Here is a 23,124-nt window from a genome sequence, read left to right as displayed (position 1 = left end):
ACAACCCTGAATCATCTGATCTTGACTACTGTCTGATCCTGGCGGATGAAGATTCAGAACCTTTACATCAGAGACCTTTACACAAGCAGAGCTCGTTCATGACCTAAATCTCTCCAAAGACAAAGCAGAACTTTTTGCTTCAAGGCTTGAATGGAAACACTTGCTTGCAAAGGGTGTAACTGTAACTCACTGCGGAAAACGAAATCAAACCTTGACAACGTTCCTACTGTCATGATATATTATGCGCTCTTTAACAGTTTGTCACAAGAGCATGCTCCATCTGAATGGCGTATCTTCATTGATTCTTCTAAAAGAAGCGTGAAAGCAGTCCTACTGCATAATGGTAATTCCAAACCAAGTTTACTGATTACCCATTCTGTTAAACTAAAGGTAGTCGTATGACAACATGAAGTTACTACTTGAAGCAATCCAGTATAAAACACACCAGTGGAAAATCTGTGGGGATCTAAAGGTCATTGGCTTGCTGATGGAAATGCAAGGAGGAGTCACAAAATAATGCTGTTTCCTATGCCTGTGGGAGAGCCGATCTACAGGAGACCATTATGTCAAGCGTGATTGGCTACCAGGAGATACCTAAGCCCAGAACAAGCAGTGCCGAGTTTCTGCCTCTGGTTGATCCGCATAAAATATTTCTTCCACCTCTCCATATCAAGTTAGACTTGATGAATGAACAACCTTGTAAAGGCCATGGGTAAATCAAACTCCATGGGGTTTCAGTACCTTGTTGAGAAGTTTCCAAACATAAGCACTGCAAAATGAAGGAAGGGATATTTATAGGGCCACAGATCAAGTCTGTTTTGCAGGATGATGTTTTTAAACAATCTCTTTCAGCAGCTGAGCCAGAAGCTTGGGATGCATTTAAGTGGCTGTGTGAAAATTTCCTGGGCAACCATAAGTCTCCTGCATACAAGGAAGACGTTCACAATCTGCTTGATTCATACCAGAAACTGGGTTGTCGTATGTCAGTAAAAATACATTTCTTACACTCACATCTAGAATTCTTCCCAAGAAATTTTGGTATGGTGAGTGACAAACAAGGAGAACATTTTCACCAGTACATTCAGGTAATGGAGGTATTAGTAAACCTAATAAGGTTTCTGGAATGAAAGTATGATGGCTGACTATTGCTGGATGTTGTACCGCGATATTCCAGACAAAGAGTACACAAGAAAATCATACTCTAAGCATTTCTGAAGAAACAATGGTACCTGACTGACCCTGTTCAGTAGATCTATACCACAGTGTGCTTTATTTTACTTCATACTGAAGATGTATTAACATTCACTTCAATGGTGCTTACGTTTTAGTACAAAATACATGCACGTACAATGATAACTATAACAGTACTTATAACTCAGGAACTGTACGTGTTAGGGAAAAACTGAAAACAGATCTGAAATCTGCTCGAAAAACTGACATGTGTGATTAGATAGTCAGGGTTCCAGTACAGGTTTAGGGGGATACAAATCTTCTGCAGAAAATGACAAATATAATTTTGAGGCAATGACTAATGCTACTATGATCAATAACTATCAAACCAGATAGACAAGAGAGGTAATAACCACTTATTTATATTTAGTTCATTTTTGCTATGGATAACACAGTGAGTGGGTCCCGAGTTCAGTGTACAAATCTTCATTTGAATATGATCCCTGTGTTTATATGGGGTTCCTTCTCTAGTACCACTAGAACATACTACTATATTAATTCACCTTTTACAAAGATGACCATGGGGTTTTTCAGGAGCTCCCAATATTTTTATGAATACAACTTTCCCACATCCCTTTGGACTTCCCAAAATATGCCAATACCCCCACTAGATTATCAAAACAATCAACCTTGCAAGTCCTATTGGGTAACTTTATGACTTAATATATGTCAATAGATTGGTTTTACTGTATGTATGTAGTGGGCTGTGGACCAAGGGTTGGGTACCCATGATTTAACAGATGAAGGTAATTTCCTCATTTTGATTGAATGTTTAAATAAATGTGGAGAATCCTCATTCATTTTGCAGGAGTGGGGAGATGGCTCAGAAATTGGTCACTGAACTTGTCATGTTCTAATACTTTTTCCATCTTCATACCAAAAAGAACATTTTTTGTGTTTCAAGCATTTTTTGTTCCTTTTTTAAAAATGACTGAAATTAACTTTCTTGGTGTTTACACTTTCTTCCCAGAATTTTTTAATGTTTATGTTGCCCAATATGTACCCTACCCTTCAAGTTTATTTATGTTGTGATCCACCTCACCCTCTCCCCTCTAGCCCACCTATAGACATGTTCTACCTAAAAACACAAAACATAATTATAATATAACAACTATTTTGGCCTGTATTTCATGAAATGTCATACAGACTATAAATGTTATGGCTAAAAACAACCAAGTTCTTTACTGGGATTACACTCACACCTGAAATTTTTATTTTCTTTCTTTTCTTCTTTAACATTATATGCTTATCAGGTAACAAGAAATAATGAACAGTGTATGCACAGCTTACAAACTCTCTAAAGGCATCAATTGTCAAAGAAAAGCTGTATAAGCTGCATTGGAATTTGTAGTCTATATACCTACATAATAAAGGATTGGCGCCAGGTGCTATATCACCCTCATACTTGTAGGATATGAATTAGTATAGGAGTTGATGGAGGAAAAAATAAAACTTTTAACAGTTGTCTAAAATGTTTAAAGGTGGTCAATAGTGGACAAAGAAACAACACATGATGCACTAACTAAAGAACATAATTTATGATGACTGGGGGCACCTGCTAAAATACAGGGATGCAGTTTACACTGTTTTAACATACATTATGTTTTTTAATATTTTTTCAGGAAATACAAAATATGGTCAAAGGTTTGTGGACACCTAAATAGGCTGGGTGGACATTCCATTTTCAAACAATGGGCATTAATATGGAGTGCACCTCACTTTCTCAAAAGAGCATTTGAGAGGTCCAACTAATGTTGGACAAAGGAGCTGTTGAAATTCATTGTAAAAGTGTTCTAAAAGCTTGTGATCAGGACAACCAGTGTTCTTCCACATAAGACCATGTTTATATGATACACGCCTTGTACATCTGAATTGTAATTTAGAGAGGGTCCTCATATATTTTGGCCATGTATTGTATATGCTACCTATGGGCATCCTTACACTTTAACTTCAACCTAAAAGTAATTTGACCTTACAATAATATGAAAAGTATACACTGTAGCAAAACAACTAATCTGTGTCTAGCCTATACAAACTATGGTATGGCTACATTGCTTTTCAGCAAATGCATACCAAGAGAAATAATCCTACACAAAAACCACCACTAACAAGGCTTACATCACAACCCATTTTAACAATTGGTAAAAGAAGATACATACAGCAATGAGGATCAGCTGAAAGGAATAATTCAGATTTTCTTTCTAAACACTGCCTGAATACCTCCTTCTGCTCCAGTAAGATGAAATGAAGAATCATATACACAAATTCCTGTCATCAGACACAGACAAACAACTTTATTTTAAAAATAGTGTAAAAAATAACAAGTGCAAAATAGATATATTAATAATTCCATCTTCAATACAAAAATATAAAATATGCCAAAATTATGTAGTATATTTTAAGTGTGTTTCACATTTAAATATAAACATATACATAAAAAGACATTAAAACAGATTTGGCCTCAAAGTTTAAAGTAAATTCAGAAAAGGTTTGAGACATTGATCGCAATCAATCTTTTCGAATGCTCCAGTTTTTTGTTAAAAAATATATTAATCCAAGTATGAAAATCTAGGTTTAGGGAAAAATGCGGCTGTTACACAGCTAGGTTTACAGAATTGTCTATAAACGCATCTATAAACGCTTGTGCAGGTGTTTAGAGGCATAGGTGTTTTTTTGTGAGCAATTTTCTGGTATTTGAACATAAACGGCATGGACTGCCCATAAACACCTGCTGCAAACACCAACAAACACTTGTGCCTAAAGCCTGCAAATACCAGCACAAAAACAGATCAATTTGTTTTCATTTTAATTATTTTTAAAAGGTGATTTTAAGTGTTTACAGGCTGTAAAAACACCAACAAAAGCCTGAAATAAAAACAGGTTTGAACATACAGTACCCTTAGAATTCAAGTAAAATTATATTAAATTTAACATTTAGAAATGCAGATATAGCAATGTATATGGAATGCCACTTTTCAAAATAGATACACTCCATGAGCTCAATGTTAGGTAAACTAATTAATAACAGGTGACTATAGCTTGTAGTCTGCATCTTATAATATTACGCAATATAACATGCATCTATTGAGCTTCAGGTACAATGCAATTACTAATTAGACTTTTGTACTAATACAATTTTAGTATTTTAAAAATTGACTGGGTGTATTCAAATACATACTTCTTGTAAAAATAATACCAACATTGCACTGAAATTCATTACTTGATGTGTACATATCAATACATACATTAAAATATAGATTTTTCAATAAAATCTTTTTTTTTTATACTTTTGAAACTGTAAATGTTTCATTTTTTTAGTAGCTTATATGTGTCATTGCATTACTGATCCACAGTACGAAGTCAACAGCAGTAAAAGTCTTCTCTTAAGGTGGAATTATTTGCATTTGGCTTGGACATTCAGCTTTTGCCCTATTACACACTGAAATGTCTTCTTCAGTGATATGGCTGAGAAGTGATACAGTTATTAGTATTACAAAATAACACAATTATTATTTTTAGGGAGGTCTCTTCTGAGATTTCAACACAGAGCTGGAAACAGCTAAAGCTCCTCCTTGGACAAAGCGTACAAAATAGTCACCAGCAAGAGGTCCAACTGCATACAGGCCTTTCTCCTGTAAACACTCATAAGTAAATGGATCAATGTCTATTGGGTTCCTTTTTGAGCTGACTGGCTTCTCTGTGTCCAGAGCCAAATGCTTTCCATTTTGTGGAAGAAAAGACAAGTTAGGGTTGGACCCAATTAGAATTAAGGTCATGGAGACATTGAATGCCTTGTGTTGTCCATGCTTGTCTTTGAATATACATTTCTTGTTGTCATTGAAGCAAATTGCATGGTGCTCAGGAAGGCTCATATAACCCTCATAGGGTCCACCCATGAAGACAGACTGTTCTTTCATCATTTGGTACACCTTATGGTACTCTGGGTACATGACCTGCGGTAACTGGTTGAAGATGAGAGCTGGGTCATTAACCCGTCTTCTAAAAGCATGAATTACAGGGATGTTGTAGTGATGCGCTAACAGAATGGCATCTGCAGCTGTCAGCCCTGCACCTACAATCAATACAGGATCTGAGTCTTGGTGAACTTTTTTTGCCTTCACGGCCTCCTCAAGAGCAGAGATCTGGTGGTGCACAAATGGAAGGTCTTCTCCTTGAATACCCAATTTCAAAGGGCTATCATATGTTCCTGTGGCCAGAATCACGTTTTTTGAATAGATACAGAAATTCTGTTTGATTCCTGAATTGTTCTTGATGAAGCCACTCACTTGGAAGATGTTCCGGTCTTCTGATCTATTCGTTTTATGTTCAGAGCTTTCCAAAAGGCTGTCCTTTTCTTGTGCAATTTCATCACTTCTATTTAATTTTATTACAGAATTGACAACAGCTCCTGACACAAAGTTGTCCTGAAGTCTTTTATTTTTTACATAGAACTGATAATAATTCAAGATGTCACCTGCAGTGGATCTATCATTTCTGATGTTCCTAAAATAAAAAAATAAGAAGTTGGTTAGTTAAATAATTACAGTGTATTCCTCTTTTTCAACATTTATATATATTTTTGGTATAGGTGATGACGACAGCAGCTTTGGTACAGCAGATGACGACATGGGCTTTGCTCCAAACAATAGTAAGGTATCCATAGGTTTACATTAAGTATCCAAAGAGTTTTTACATTTTTTCTTTTTTTTTTTTTTTTATGCGGAGCTGCTTTGTTGTTATGGATAACTAGCAACCTTGGCTTTCATTATGGGTGCCAGGACTGCAGGGTCATCAAAAAAAAAAAAAAAATCAAAATTCTTAAGCAATTTTACCAATCAGGATCTGTAATCTTTCAAAATCTAGCTATGTATTTATATACTGCTGGCTGCAGTCCTGGAGGTTTAGAAAGTAAACATTTCAATATAGTGAAGAACTTTAATATACTTCACTAGAGGCAAATCCCAGTTTGACTCTCGGGCAAAGACATAATTCATATTGTTAAGAGCCTAATTTAAAAGATGTTCTGTAAGATCAGCAGGTAGCTTTCTCTTATAATCACTCCTTTTATTCACTTTAAAGTGAACCTTATTTTTACCCAAGCATGGAGGAAGTGCAGGTTGCATCATTGTAAAAGCTGCAATTACAACTTAAAATAAGTGCAGAAAAAACTTTTGACAGTAGCACCATTAACATGAGATAAGATTATTATACTTTTCAGAATGCCATAGGTAGTTGTATTTGACATTCATTTATCCATGTTCAGAATGCAAGCTATGTGCAGCATGAGAGAAATAAATAAAGATTAGCCAGTCTGCAGGCGGTGTGGCAATCCTGGTAGTTATCGGCTTTATTCTGTGTTCTTGTATTGTGAATTGAAACGTTCTGTAATGTTCTTATCAGGTGACCCCTGAGCAGGCCCTTTCCTCCAACTACTTTCAAGATTTCCATGTACAAACATAGTACATAATAGGAATAATCTACATATTTTACATCAACTGAACAGGGTCAGGACCTAGGTAATGCTATCTAATAAGAGGACATTTAGGTTATACAGATGTAGTCTGTGTAAAGGAAACGTCATTTAAAGTTTTAGGTATGGAAGGAATAGCTAATATCAGAATAATGAATCTCCGTTTATAAATGCCTGCTGGGATCTACACTTTGAATGTGCAGTTTCAGCTGGAAGGACACTATGATTATCATTTGAAAATAAAAGATATTTAATTAAACACAGACAGATGACTTTCTATTGTCTTCCCCAAAACAGGCATATTTTACTGATTAGAGCAAGTTTATTTCATTGTTTTTGTTATAGAACATTTGTACATAAAAGGGAGCACCCAGCGGCTCATCAGTGCATATGTGGTGCAGGACTTACAATTTTCCTTTTTTCCTCAGCAAAGTCGGACAAATACCTCTTGTTCCTGCCAGTGAATGCATGCAGCTTTCTTTAACAAGGTGACAACTTTACTGATTTTCTCCAGACTTTACAAACCCCAATGTTGACTGTGCCTGCTTGCACTCCAGATGTAAAGATGTTGGGATGGGATGTAAAGATGTTGCAGGCGGCATTGTCACTGCTGATTCACAAGCCTGTAGCTTATAGATCAGCACCTGGCCACTGCTTTTAGGAATGACAGCACTGCCTCTGCTGTGGAACCCCTTACACTGTGAGCTGTAGTGCCAAATAAAAGATGATTTCGCTTTGTTAGGATGTGAAGGTTTGTGTTTGTTAGGATGTGAAAATTAGATTTTATTTACTTAGAACATAGTAACTAGACCTGGGACCTGTTTAGGTTATCATATAGAAGCCCTTGGATGTACTTTAACAATTGTGTACCACTGCAAAGCAAGACTGCATATAGATGAATAGGACTCCCCAAGTACTAAATAATACATATAAATATATGTAAATGTTTAAAAACATTGGTTCTAAGATTTTTTTTTTACATCTGTTATGTGTAAATGTTTACTTAAAACCACTGAAAACATTTGCATTTCTTTTAAACAGTCTCAGTCTTGATTTGCAAGTTTGGATTCTTACTTTCTTTTCATCCTCATCCAGTCTTTAAAGGATAAGTCAGGCAGGCCCATCCAGTCCCCACGGCTAAGAGTAATCATGGATCCTTCAATGGCCTAAAATAGAAAATACCTATGGTCAGATGGTAGCAAAACAAAAATGGTATTTTCCTTATAAACATTATTTAAATTATAGTTTAATTTTTATGCTTACAGAATCTGAAATATTATTGTAAAATTGCAGCCATTTTTAACTCAGGGTGCCCAGAGCAGAAGCAAAACATTTGAGCTCTAATATAGTTTATTTTCCATCCCAGCATGACAGTTAACAAATCTGTATGTTAAAATCTCAGTATAAATAATGGCTAGAAATGTAGGTAATCAATTCCATTAAAAGCAAAAGGAATAAATTATGTACAGACACAGATATTATGTCCTATAAAGGAAGGAGGACGGATGGGAGGCTCCCCGCTGCGTTCTCTATAAAAGTAAATGGCTGTTTGTTTAATGGCCTGGACAATCACTGAGTTTGGAGACAATGGTACTAATGCTAGTTTTTCAGCTGAGATGATCATGATTGAGCGCCTGAAATGATAACAAAAATCTAGTGTTTGTGCAATGCTTTAGTGTACTTTAAATGTACGCAGAAGTCAAGTGTATAACTGTAACTCATTCTTCCATTCTACAAATAAGAGTAACTATAGCAGTTGACTTCTCATTATGGGTTCTCTAGCTGTTTTTTTTGCCATTAATTTGTTAGGATTATAAATGTTTGAAACACTCACATTCCAAGCACCCCCTGGAGGTCCTCTTCCCAGCACCAAGTGAGGAATGGCTCTCTCTGGTTCTAGAGTCCATCTTAGAACAGATTCTACATCCCCATGAAAATCAGTGTCAGGTCTGAGCAGCGTATCGAACAGAAGAGCAGCTGGGCTGTTGGAGCGTCCTTCCAAACCCTCAGACAAGTATTCCAGATCCTGGGAAAACAAAAAAAATATGTTTTTCATTTAATACTTGCAATATTAATAATATAATAAAAAATCAACTCCCATTACCAAGCACAGCTGGGAATTTAGTTGAAAGGATTTACTTCCATGTTGAAATATAGAGAGCAAAAAGGCGATTCAGCCTACTGCTATCTACTGTACATGTGGATTTAGTGCACACATCTGTATTGTCGGAATAAAGAAGTGGTCCAGGTGTGGAATAAAATTACAATGACAATTAGGCTGATTTACCAACACAATGACCTAGAACTATCATGCAGTGTGGCATTCAGTGTCAGCTAATAATTAGGAAACCAGTATATCAACACTAAAGTTCCCTCACAATGGGATTAGAGTGATAACTAAGTCATGGCAGGAAGGGGTACCCATTAGCACCTCCCTATGAAATAATGCTACAAAAATGCATTTTGTATAAAAACACAAAAAAAACAAAAAACAAAACAAAAGCCAAGAATGATATTCCCAGAATGGTTTTTTTACGTTTAAGCTCCTAAATTGTGCTGCATTTTATGTGGTCTGGAGCATAGTGACCTTTCCACAGCTGGTTGTCAAAAGTCCTCAAAAAATAAAGTTTTACCAGATTTTTCTTAATTGTTGTTTTTTGGGTTTTGTTTTACTTTGACAAAATATTAGGAGCATATAAATGGGAGCATAGCTCAGATATCAGATCTCTTTAAAAGAAATGTCCTAGTCACAGCTGTTCCTTATGGCTTCTCTGGGATCCATTTACTGGAGCCTCAGCCCTATTGCTTCTATGTTTAGCTTCCAAGAAGACATAGTAGTCAGTTCTAACCTCTGTAACAATGCAATAATATCCACATTGCAAATAGGAAACAATCATATGACTACATGCTTCCACATATACTGTAAGTGTATACAAACCTGTTCTGTGATCGGAATATGACTGAATGATTCCAGTTTCCTTTGTAGTAGTGGATTGGGATGTACAGCTCCCTCTTTTACATATGGAGTATATCCAGACAACAAATATGACAAACAAATCCCTGATGGACCGTTACCTAAAAACAAACAAAGCAGCTCATGAAACAAGCACACATTTGTAGATACACTCTACACACATGACTGACCCAATGATCAATGCTAAATATGACAACCACAAATGCATGGGTTCCAGGGGTAGGAACAATATATATGGTTACACTGTGCTCTTTTACATCTTGGGATATCAGCTCTAAAGCAGTATATTGTCCTCAGTGCACTTTTTGAGCCAAAAGATAGCAATGTAATGACAGTAAGTGAAGAATCAAGTGAAGAACCAAGTTCCTATCACTCAATTACATGCATGCTGGCATATACATTACACAACACATACAATGGGATCCACGGTCATTGTTGGTGTTTACAATTACATGGGCCTAAGTTATGCCAACTACTAAAATCACAGCATGGATGGGGACACTTACATGAATCTACTGGCAGACAGAGACCTGGATTTTCCCTAATATGAGTGAGTTCCTTAGGTAGGTAATGTAAGGTTAATAAGTTTTACTCCATTGCACATAACTGTCAATCCAACACGGGAAGCTTGCTTATGGAAGAGAAGTGTGAATTATCATTGCAGGCTGGGGGTAAGTCGGTTATCCAGGTATATTGTCTATTTTTAGGTTTTGAGTGGATGGGCCTCTTCTTTAACCATCAAAGTCAATAGGAATACAAGAGAAACTAGCAGCTTGTTGACACAAACGTAAACAGTGATCAATTGCAGGTCAGTAAGAGGTTAACTGCACTTGACCCCAGAAACATTCAAACTGATTCTAAATCTTTAAGCAGGTTAGGGACTAATATTTATAACTGTGAACCCCATGTTTCCCTGATGTTTAGCTTTGGGGCAGAGCATTTTGATTAATCTTGGCGGTACATTATTCTATTTCCCATACAATACGTGTTTTCCCTTTTCTGAATGAATATTCAAAAGAGGAATACAAGTCTCTGCAGTTTTTGGATGGTCAGAGAGATATGATTACATTTGAAACAATAATGTATTGCTTCCCTACAGAGAACCTGCTGGGCCACTTCCAGTGCTGGCTGGCAGAGACATCAATGGGTATGGGCACGGTGTATGTACGTAATGCAGGACATGTTGCAGCTGGTCCTTGTGTGCCTGTACACTGAAGGTGATGCTAATTGGGATACAATGTACATTTCTGCCAAAAAGGATTAGGTTAAGTTGAAGACACATCATCCAACCTAAACGAATATGAAAATTTGCCAGGCATGTCAGTTTATACAGTTTCTTGTTTTATCTTGTATCTTAGCTTTATTGTCCCTTACTCTAAATAACTCCTAATTATACTACTAAAGCTGTAGATGGTTTTTATCTGCATAATGCAGTGGTGCACTACCATCCAAATTACATTAAAATGCAAGTAGTAACAGGTAAAGGTTCCTAATAAGCGATACAAAGTAAAAAAGTAATAGAGTTAGGAATTTTTTTATTGCCACACAAAAGAACCAGTGTTGCCAAGCCAGTCAGCCCTGGTATGCTATTAGCAGTACAGTATGACTACCTGCGGGCTAATCAGAATTCTGCACTGAAGGGTATGTAGGTAGTTTGTTGTATGAAGTTATTTAGTCAAAACTGGAATACAGCAACTGGCTTATTCAATAAAATGGAGACACCGTGCATACCCAGAGAAATATGTATCTTGTACTGGTCTCCCTTCATTTACTGCAGATTCAATTGGTTACTGGGATTAGTGTTCCATAAAATGTTTAAGGTTGGTGGGCTAAAATACTTCAAAACAACATTGTCAAAAAAACACGGCAGAAACAAAAGAACTGAGCGAACACATCTCTCTTTAGGAGAGGTTAATGCATTCCCACTGGTTTAGCCGTCTATAGACAAAGAAAGGTTATTGCTAAGAGGAAATGGTCTAAGTGTAAATCTTCCGTAAAACTTCTGTTTTAGTTTTAGGAGTATTATGCAATGCTGACTAAGCAATATGGAAAGTGAGCTTGCAAATACTTACCAATAATAACCACGGGAAGAGGCGACCTTTCGCTTGTTTGGTAGTCTGCTAATTCCATAGACATTTTGGCCTCTTGGGAAAACAGAGTATCTGCAATTAAAAAATATGGATTTCAATTATTTATGTTTGGTAGATGATTGAATGAAACAAACAGTTACTGCTGTATAGTATATTTTGGAAGTAAAAGTTTGTAATATATAATTATATAAAATATAACTGCTGTCCAAGGTATCCCAAAGTTCCCAACTATTTCCTACCTCAAAGTACCCTTCAGCGTTGAAACTGTATGCTTAGCCAAAACCCTCTTTCTATTTTGAAATAGATTAGGGAAGGATTAAAATCTCTTTATAATTTAAGTCAGATTCTTTTTCTGCCATCAGTGTACTGTTAGGGACGTTTTCACTAAATAAGTGTCAGAGATGCAGCAGGAGGTAGGAGTGAACCTCATAAAAACATAGACTGGATACACACAATAATTATCGTTGGAAAGGATCTTTCACAATCCTTTCCAATGACAAACAGCTGCACAATGCATGAATGAGTGCTGTACAAACAGCCCCTTTCTGCTCTATGAAGAGGGGAGGAACAATGGGGTGACCCCCGCCCCCCCAGCTGCGCTCTTTCCCCTTTACTCTCATTACGATTGTTTCTCGTCCCTCGTCGTTAGGACGATTTATTAAAGTTGGAGAAGATAAAATATTATGAGAGAAACTGGAATGAATCCTGTCCAGGATTAAAAACATTTGCCATCTAATAGCAAAGAAGTTTAAAGAAATCCATTCCAGGTTTGCTGGATCACCTATGTTATCTCATGATAGTCTATCTTCTCCAATCTGTGAGAGCTTTAATAAATGAAATGTTATGTTTTTGTTTCCAAAAATACCAATAGTATTAGAAAACCAAAAACGTTATATTACATTAAACATTAGTATTCAGTGGTCTAGATCTCCAGATACATAACTGTTTACGGTTTATTAGCGGTCTTTTAAGCAAAAAGGGAGGCTTAGAAGTGACAGTGGAATTCTTTTATGGAATACTTTACATGAGTTCAGCAGTAAACAGAAAATTATTTTTCCACACTGTGACACTGCAACTAATAGAATCCATACAAATGAATGCATGGTTTTTAATATATGACGTTCTATGGGAGAAAATACATACAACTTTGTTTTATTTTTCAAAAGTGAATTATTTCTTTAGGTAGTAAAACAAGATAGGAGGAGGCCAGCTTCAAATGATGTTCCTGCCTGTATTTGTAGGGATATTCCTTGCCTTTTGTATCACCAACCAACCCAGAATAATCAAATCAAAAGTTTGAAAGTGAATGAAAGTGAAAACTTCAAAACTCTGGGTTATTTCTTTCCAGCATCAGACTTTCTGTATATATATCCCAGTATGGAGCCAGTAGTTATAACCAATGGAGGATTTCAGATCACTAGATTAATAACAAAAGGCAGTAGGATGGTCCAGTATAATATACTTATTGCTGGATAAATTGCAGCTATATAGAACAATACTGAGCAGGCTAAGCAGTGCTCCTAATGTGAACAATTAAAGTAATGTTCCGTTGAATAAAATGTAACTTTAAATATGTAAATGTTTTATAACCTAACCACATATAAAGGGTTGGGAACATGCTGTGAAGATATTTCACAGAAAGTAACCTGCAATTGATTGTTCAATGGTACTTTAAGCACAGGCAAGTACAAACCTTTCAGTATTTTTTAACTAAATCTATAATAATAATCTTATAATTTTATGGTATATAATCTTCCTGGTATTCAGGCTGAAGGTTTGCAGTCACAAAATGAAAGATGAAGCAATCTTCTCAGCACCCGCAGATGTTCTCTGTCTTGTCTGTATAATGAATCTATGGAAAAAGCTTGGCTCTGGATGTACCGCTGGCAGCCAGGGAAAGGATTCTGTGCCCTCGGATGTGGGTGCGATCTGATCATTGTGTCACTCAAACCTGTTTCACCTGTCAATATCCTGGCTTGTTCCTCTGCTGGCGGTTTACCTCGAATCAACTGTGATAAGTCGGATTGTAAAGTTGCTACTGTGTCAGTGCCCTTCACAAAATCAATCATTGCTTCTGCCTAACCTGTTCGGTTCCAAACCTCTACAAAAGACTGGTCTGCAAATAGCAGTTATTATACACAGTTGTTATACACAGGCCAGAAGCTCAAGAACTGAACCAATTTAGGCTACACATGTTGGGCTTTATGTACATACATGTCTGGGGCAAGAGCTGCTTTTTTTTGCCCTTAGCACTCAGATTGTTCCTTATGCACACATAGTGCAGTATTTGAACCTGAAAGTCAATAATTTGATTTTAGAACATAATTATGAGAGCAGCTGATTTGTTTTTAAAGGTGCATACTCCAGAGCTGTCATAATTGTATTTGTATTAGTTATTGGGTCTTTGACCCAGAACTTGTATACAATCAGTTAATATGTTAGGACATTTGGTTCCTATTTCCTGGTCATTGACAAGCTATGTACAAGTAGTGCAGCAGGTAAAATAATGGCAACCCTTGAGCTGGTACATATTTTGCCTTGACAGGTTCCCACAATTCATTATAATGTAACCATTGAGTATTCTGGTAAACAGACAGATGAATGGGAGCGCACAGATAAGCAGTGCAGTTACCCCTCCCAGCTGCAGTTTTGTTTCTAAAAGTCACCTAAGGTGCCCGTGCATCAGTATACTACGGTATATTCCAAAAACTCTGCTGGCCTGTTGATTCATAAACTACAAGAATAATTTGTCAGAATATGTTTGGGAACACAGCTGTCAGTTGTCATCCAGGAAAATGCACCCTTCTTTATTTACTTCATGTTAAGCTACACATCGTGAAAGATCCTTTCCAACGACTACAATTGCATGTGTGTATGCGGCTTAAGGCTTTTGTCGTTAGGATTGGGGACACAAACAGAGCCAAGGGCAACCTGAACAGCAAAAATTAGGCAGGTCATGCTGAGTACTGAAAACACTTTCTTGTGTGGGAGTTGTTTAGTAAATCATTATTTCCAATAAGTAGTTCAGTTACATGGTAGTTAATTAGTAAGATATAGTATTTGTGATAAGATCAAGTCTGTGTGCAATAAAGATAAAATACATTTTATGTCATAAAGCTTGTCTTCTCAATCAATATAAAAGTAACAAATTAATGTTTGACAAAAATACTGTACCTAAAGCTAGTGACCGTACTGTTTCACAATGAACTTTGGCTGCACAAGTTCCATATTACACAATAGTGTCTGCTAGGAATTAACATAACATTCCAAAACTAATGCAGTCATCTGGTATCGTTCTGGAATATTCCTAACTTTTATCTTGTCTTCTGTATGCTATTATATAGTCAAGAGGCTCTGTTTTCTACGTAGAATATTCTAGGCTACCTTTTGTTCCACATTAATAGGCACAGAGGAATATAAATAGCACTGCAATAAAATATTCCAGCTTGCCCCTTTTCCGAGGGTCTCTTTGATCTAAAATAGAGCCCTATTAAATGTAGCCATATGCATTCATTCTTTACTGACACTTTAATTTCTGTCCCATAAAAATACTGGAGAGCTCACATACCCAGAGGCTGGACAGGCCGCTTTTATAGTGACAAAGAAATCCATTATTGATTCATATAATTCCATCTGATGTTCTGTAGATTTGTAGTTTTTGCTAACTCTCTTCTTTGTGTTCCATCAACTGTACCTGTCACATATACACTATAATAATCTGTTCTGAACTAAATCTCATTGGTAACTATGAAATTATGAATGATATACTTTTTTTGTCTTAATTAAATTCATCCATAATTGTACCTGAATTTCCCCTGCAATCGTTCATAACTGAACTTCATGGGATCTTCCAAAAGAGCTTAGCCAGGACTGTAGTCTTAGCTCATTTAACATTGCTGTTGCTTGGTGTGCTTTCACATGCAGAGAGTCCCATGCTCTTCCATATAAGCATGTACTTAGTATTTCAAAAAATCATGGCTGTGCCTCTATGGACACTTTAATATTGCCATAGGAATGACAAAGTCACTAGAGATCTGCAAGTCTAAATAATCGGACCGCCCCTGCCAACTATTTATCTGTAAACTTCCTGCAGTGTTTAGACTCGTGACCCTAACTGAACTCAATATTACCCAGCAATTCAATGTGCAAGCAAAAATTAGTCATGTCAGTTATCCAGAACTTTTCCTTTCAACACAGCTAATGAAAAGGCTCCTGGACATTATTCACTCTTTTTTCCCTTAAACTTAATAAACTATGTGTTGACCAGTCTGCAGAAGATAAATGCTTGGAAATGCGAGCTTATATGTAGGATTCTCTAAGTGGACCAACATATTCTGAGGGGGAACAATGAGCATCCAAAAGCCCCAACACCTTCTAGCCCGGTGCACTACCATGTTGTTTTGGATGGTTACTGAACAATGCTCCTACAGCTTCCTCCCACCCAATGTAAAAAAGTTTCTGGGGAGATACTGCATTCAGCATTTTTTGTCAATCCCAAAACTTTCACAATTTGCCAGACACCATTAAATAATCTAACCACAAAGATATTGTACTCACCTATCTTGTACACAGATGTAGCTGTATGTCTAAACTTTTTTTTAAGCTGTAGACATGAGGAAGTCTGCAACTGCCTAGAATATTCATTACCAACCTTTGATTCTTCCTCATATGCAAAGTGGGTGAACAATGAGCCAATACAGATATGAAAAACTAACATTTCCTAGCTTACAAATGGCCCTCAATTTTTATCCTCATTGTTCTGTGCCTCTTTTTCGAACTACCAATTTGTGGTGAGCAGTTTAGTTTTTGCTTATCAAAATAGTATCCAATACTAAATTTCACATATAATCTTATTAACTAAAACAAAAAAATAACTGAGAGATCATCATTATAAAACCTGCGTGTCTTTTTCTAGTACATTACAATCTACTCTTTAGTGGATTATTCCACTTTTATTCTGTCATTCCAACTGTTCATGCCAATCTAATGTCTGGGTACCATAAATAAAAGAATACACTTATCACTTAGTCTAAGCCCAGACATAGGGGGCTTCAGCCAGAGCCCGAAGAATATCACTTACAGATGGGAAATAACAAAAAGAAATTTTTCATTCATTGATCTTGCCTGAAAATGGCCATGGAATGAAAGCAAAGGCATAATATCATTTGTCACAATATCCAAATAGTTCCCTTCTCTACTCCTTGCTAATACTGCTCCCTGCATACATTTAACATTTTTATTAAAAATTGTAAAGATTCTAATAAGTCTTGAAAAGTGAAATCCTCGTTTTTACCATCTGAGTGGCTACAATGGTCAATCACACAGATGCATATAAAATAAGTTTTTATTTTTTTTAGATACTTTTTAGGACCATCTATTGCTTATCAACATTGTTCCTTATATTAGTCTGACCAGCTCCTGTGAGCTGTTAATCATTAGGCTGCACACAAAGATGGACAGTCACACCCAATCACATGAGCCGCACGTGTTCCACATTGTACACTACAAAACAGGGTTTGTAAACACAGCGTACGTGCAGGTAGTGTAGATTTGCACATGCATCTCAGCTTTGAAGGTACGAATCCAAATTCTGCATATTAAAGTATAAAACAAATTTAGGCAGTGACGATCTGAACAGAACAAGGGAACATTTGCTGTGCACCTTTAAAAAAAATATAATACAATGTGCCTCAAAGATATGATGTCATGTTTTCATAACTATACTTCTACTTTTTATTGTTGCAAGTGAATCAACATCATTCGGTATGAGTAATCATGTTAGAACACCATTATACTGATTACATTTGTCACTGAGTTACAGAGCCACAACTACTCCAATAAACCACAAGACGTATACTCATACATATATTATAATATTATATGATAACATATTACCATTCACGTTGATTGGCCCTTGATTAAACACAGTTTGGCTATACTCTTACCATTGGACACATCTGACTATAGGTCATAGGTGGTTTATGAGTAATGGAGGATTGCTAATCTCATGAATTCAAAGGCTCCTGAGTGTATAGCCTACCTAATATAAAAAGCATAAAACAACAATGAATCTTGCTTGATGTTATTCCAGACTCACATTTCTGTAGTCTAGCACTTTAATTTGGATATTAAACACTGACCAAGAAACTCTTTAATTTTATTCTATTTTTCCAAGAAACTGGATTTTTAACCTAAATTTAGTCCAAGCACCTAAATATTAGTCAGGTTTGACTATCACTGCTGATGGCTAAGAAGCCTCAAACACAACTAAATAATATATTAGGATAACTTAATATATTAAGATAAAGAATGATCTATACAAGTGTTTCTCAACCTTTGTAACATGAGAAAATAACTTTTAGGTCTTCAGGGAACCCCTGCTATAATAACTTTATCCACAGCCTAAACAACATTAGTGTGTTTTTTAGTGGGAAGAATGCTTCTTACATTTTTGGCAAGTGGAAAGAATGTCACCCGTACTGACAGGCAAAAAGATCATTGGTATCAGGTAAAGGAGAGGCACAAACTGCTCACTGCTCAAGGAACCCCTAGCAACTTCTAGAGGAACTCTGTTCAAAAACACTGATCCATACAGAATGTTTACTGTCCCTTCCTAAGAGCCTTGTGAGGGATCAATATACTATGAATATCTACGTCAATCCAACTAATTGCAAAGTAACAGATGTGGCATTGTACATATAGGCAGCCAGTGGGCACTGCGGCAGGGTTTATCCCTATGCGTGACACTTAAGCTGCCTTAACAATTGCTTCCTATTGTTACCTAGGCCAGCGGTCGCCAACTGGTCCGTGGCTCTTGTCCCCCTATGGACACAACCCGCCCACCTCTCCCATCACAGGCTCAGACCTGCTTGGTAAACATCCTGGGGACACAGTAGAACAGAGGCGGGGACACAACTTTTGTTGCGTCCACAGCCCTGCATTACTGTCTCCCCCGGAATTTAGCAAGCAGGTCTGAGCCTGCAATGGGAGAAGTGGGCAGGTTCTGGCATCATGACGCCACTCTGGGGGAAGTTCCTTCCTCTTTGAGTCACACACGGCTCCCCGCGCATGCACGGTCTAAGTTTGCTGAATTTAGTGGTCTGTGGGTCAGAAAGGTTGAGACCACTGATCTAGGCAATACCCCCATTGAAGATTGCAGTACAACAATGGGTAGACTGCTGCTTGGGGAGTCCCAATATTGGACTGGGCTGCTTCTATCTGTTTGTAAATGTAACTTCAAGGAAAGTTTGACAACTTTCGTATTGGAACCTATAGTGAGATGATAATTATGATATTAAGATATGATCCCCACTATGCATCTGACTTTTATTACTCTATACCAATATACAAACCATACAACTAAAAGTAGCATCCTAACTGTATGAAATTACATTCCAATTCATTTCCAGCAAGCATTTATTCATTTTTTAAAAAGAATGCTCAGGTTCCTGACTGCAGCTATCACAATCCACCATGGACAGTTTAACAACACCGCGCCTGACTGTGATGTTAACGCCACAGCACCGTGACACAGCAAAATGATAATTAATGTACGTCAGTGACCTATGACCAGTGCCAGATATTCCCTCGTCACTGCTTGTTTGTAAATACACATTATACACAACTGAAAACTACACTGTCATTTTAATTAGAATAAATGGGCCAAGGCAGTATTTATTTTCACACCCTCTTGTCTTCATTAATCATAATCCTTTCTCTAAATAATCCTGTATAATATACCAGTATGAGAAGTGTGTGAAAAGTGAACTTTTAGTTCAAATTAGCTAAAAATTTGTTTTAGTTTATTTGGTTAAAAAGCAATCACATTCTGCAAAGAACTGCTTGTCCCCTCTCAATATGTGGTAGAGAAAGACATTTGCCGTCTGTATAAAAGCAGCAGTCTCTCTGCAGAGGTCTCACACACCCTCTGAGGGTTAGAGCTAAAGCTTTTCAATCAGTAGGGAACATCTGCTTTTAAAGATGTACAGTAGTTTATAGAATCAAATTTCACTTCAGTCAAAAAAGTAGAAAAAAAGAAATTATTTCTTATTGGTTGCTGTGTTTTTTAGAGGATTTTAAACAGTACTTGGCACCGAACAGAATTAGGAATTACAGAATTAGGTTATTAGAACCTAGGAAACTATATAGATTCCCCCTCAGATCACAAAATCTAGACAATAGTCAGTTTTAGAGAAGAATGAACTGGGTCATTGCGCCATGCTCCCACCTTCTCTAGGACTCCAATATAGACAGGGTGTATAGGGAGCTGCAATGCCATGTATTTAGGGCTCTGAATTTATATTTGCCCGGGGCCTCGTTTTTGTCTAAAACAGTCCCTGAAGATAGATGTCAGATCTTCTCTATAGTCTAAATACTGTATTTTTCCCATGTACTCTTACTCACCCAACAATACAGCCAAGGTTCCCTAACACAATGATTACACTGCATAGGTATGTGTAAAGCACGCACATGTCTGGATTAGAACTATCAGCGGGCAAACCTCCCCACACTCATCAGAGTTAATTTTGGAGCTTACATTCCCTAACATGACAAGTGAAGAGGAGGGGATTTTAGATTGCATCATCATACTACTTATCAGTCAATGGTATATCTTCCCTTGATAAGTTCCTGATATGATCTATTATATATTCTATTATATATTTCTGATAAGGTCTATTATATATTCTATGAGGTATGTCTGATATGATCCAATTCTGATATGATCCATTATATATTCTATATTTCTGATATGACCTATTATATATTATATGATATATTTCTAATATGATCTATTACTGTATATATTCTATGATATATTTCTGATATATTCTATATCAGAAATGTGAAAGAACTATAAATCAATGGGGCGGGCGTATGAACCCAAAGTCTAACTGTATATTTTAAATAAAATGAAATTTAATCGGTAAAGGGATACTCTAGTTCTTCCTTTGAAGTCAGTATCTTTTATTTACTGTGCAAAAGGTTACTGGTTTATTATGCGTCTGTTAAGTCTGATTGTTTTATCATGTCTCTGACATACTGTGGCACAGTTTTTCCTGAAGCTGTAGGAAGGTAACAGGCAACTAATTCAGCAATATTACCAGGGGTGTTCATAAATTAATGATGACCAATCAAAAGACAGCATTCAGCAGCCATAGGCGCAGGCTAATAAAAGCTCATTTTTGATTAGCTGTGAGGCATTACTGCACATCACTGCTTTTGTGGTCCCTTTTTTCTGTCTTATTAACTTTTTCACCTATAATGTAAGTGTTATTTCTGTAAAAAAATGAATCAACTTTTTGCTCTTGGCTCTACAGACTCGCACAAAAGACTAGAGAAATATGACGGCAAATGGAATCCAGAAGTAACAGAAAAGTCACAGCATTGCTAATAATAGGATCTCTAGTGTCTGCTCTAAGCAAAAATCAAGCTATTACCAACAGTCTGGATGTGGAACTTCCTCCCATGCTTTTCATATTAGAAGTCTAAAGCAGGCTATACACTTTACAAAAACATTAAAGTGGAACTAAACAAAAACATAACAGGCAGGTTTTTTATTGAAAAAGTGACAGGTGATGTTCTCTTCTGCAATAAAACAAACGTATCTCCCTGGTACAATCTTCTGTGTAATGTATGATCCCGGATAACCAACATAGCCAGCTGCCAGGAATGAATGAACTCCCATGCACTTGCGGAGGAGTTATCCATCGCTGGCCTGGCCAATCAAGATGGCCCAAGATCATAAACCCACAAGAAGACCAGATTGAAGCAATAAAGGAGGAGAGGTGAGTTTAGGTAAATAGTTTGTGAACAAGCAGGAAAGTTTACTTTATTGCAGAGTAGAATTCACCTGTCCCTTCTTCAAAAAAGAACCTGCCTGCTCACAATTATAACTTTTCAGTAGTCTCGAAAAATCGATCAAACGTTGATCACCCATGCCTGTTCTTTTGATCAGTTGTGAGGGAGAGCAATGTGTGACCGACAGACATATACGATTATATTTATTAAACACCAAAGCTAAAAGATAGTGACATTCTATCTATATTGGATAAAATTTCAGAAAACTGATCAATAATGTTTGGCACAGCAGATACATTGATTGTGTACCTTAGTTGTAGCTCGCAGCACTTTCCAACATGTATTTGTCGGTTTTGATAAAACTTTATAAAAATATTGTTGTTCAGCCAGTCAGGTGTTAGCATTATTCACCTGTGATAGAAAACTGGACCTGATTGGTTGATACAGATATTCTTATCACCGCTTTGTGCCAAAACCTAGCAACACAGCGGCAGCAATTGAATCAGCCAAGCCACAAGCAACTTGTGTTATCTAAAGAAAAAGCTAAGTATCCAGAGAATTCCTCACCTCACAGACATTTAATAATTTGGTCCAATTTGATCAAATCTTTCATCAGGACCAATATTACAATTTGCAGAGCTGGAATTTGTGTTCAATTATTTTGCAGATCTATTTTTGTCATAAATTCAAAAATAATGAATAGAACTGCTCTTACAGAACCAGTAATCCTCATTACACAGTTCTATATTAGGAAAAGTATTGAGTTATCTTGTTATTTTCTCATTTCTGAACTGTTTGCAATGAATGGAATACTACAGACTATAGTATTAGGTAATACTGTGTGAGCTGCTGCTGGTTACATGACTGGATTATATGACAGCTCTGCTGACACCAGACAGTTATACCGAGCACATGGAAGAAGGGTGAGGGAGGAGACAGCAAGAAAGAAGCTTGTATCTGAGCTCAGACATCTTTATATTAATGTTCTTACCAATACAGTGAGGATTCGGTCGGTGGGATTGAATGAGCCGGCTCTATACTTCCCCTACAACACTTCACCCATGTGAGGCTCAGCAGGCATCACGGGTATTTATAGTGGCAGGTAGCCTCTCTGAGGGGCGGGGCGAGGAGAAAGGGGCGGGCCCGCTGCTTTCCCTGATAAGCATGAGTCAGCAGGGCTCGAGTATCCGCGGCTTATGAATGGGCTGAGCTGTGACAGAAGCTGCATGACAGGGACGAGGCTGCCAGAGGGCGGAGGAAGGCGGGAGAACAGTCTGGAAAAAGGGAGAGGGAAGCTGAGAGGAATTTTTTAGCTGGAAAATGAGGGAAAGATTCGGTCATGAGAAGTTTATATTTCACCACAGAAATCTCATTCATTTTATATGTTCATACTATATATACTATGATATAAGCAGGGAATGGAGCGAGCGTTCAGTCAGGCTTCTCATAAATTCCTATATTCTGAATTAATTTTTACCTTTATATTGCACTAAATTCACGAACTGTACTAGAGACGGAAGAACAATGGAGGCGCAGCGTGACGTCACTACTTTCCACCACTA

The 23,124-nt window shown here is 37.0% G+C and overlaps 1 protein-coding gene across 1 annotated transcript; it reads right to left on the bottom strand.

Annotated features, from left to right (window-relative positions):
• Nucleotides 1-3,495: 3,495 nt before the first annotated feature.
• On the bottom strand, nt 3,496-22,621 carry OSGIN1 (oxidative stress induced growth inhibitor 1). Its single transcript, XM_072422881.1, has 6 exons — nt 22,554-22,621; nt 11,747-11,836; nt 9,639-9,775; nt 8,535-8,726; nt 7,775-7,866; nt 3,496-5,733 (listed from the first exon to the last, which is right to left on the bottom strand). Exons 2-6 carry the CDS (start codon nt 11,808-11,810, stop codon nt 4,746-4,748), a joined length of 1,473 nt encoding a protein of 490 aa, XP_072278982.1. The 5' UTR covers nt 11,811-11,836; nt 22,554-22,621; the 3' UTR covers nt 3,496-4,745.
• Nucleotides 22,622-23,124: the final 503 nt, after the last annotated feature.

Source organism: Pyxicephalus adspersus, chromosome 9, assembly GCF_032062135.1.
Source record: "Pyxicephalus adspersus chromosome 9, UCB_Pads_2.0, whole genome shotgun sequence".
NCBI classification, from domain to species: domain Eukaryota; kingdom Metazoa; phylum Chordata; class Amphibia; order Anura; family Pyxicephalidae; genus Pyxicephalus; species Pyxicephalus adspersus.
Note: the sequence above shows the minus strand (reverse complement) of the source record. Positions and strands in the feature narration are given on the sequence as shown.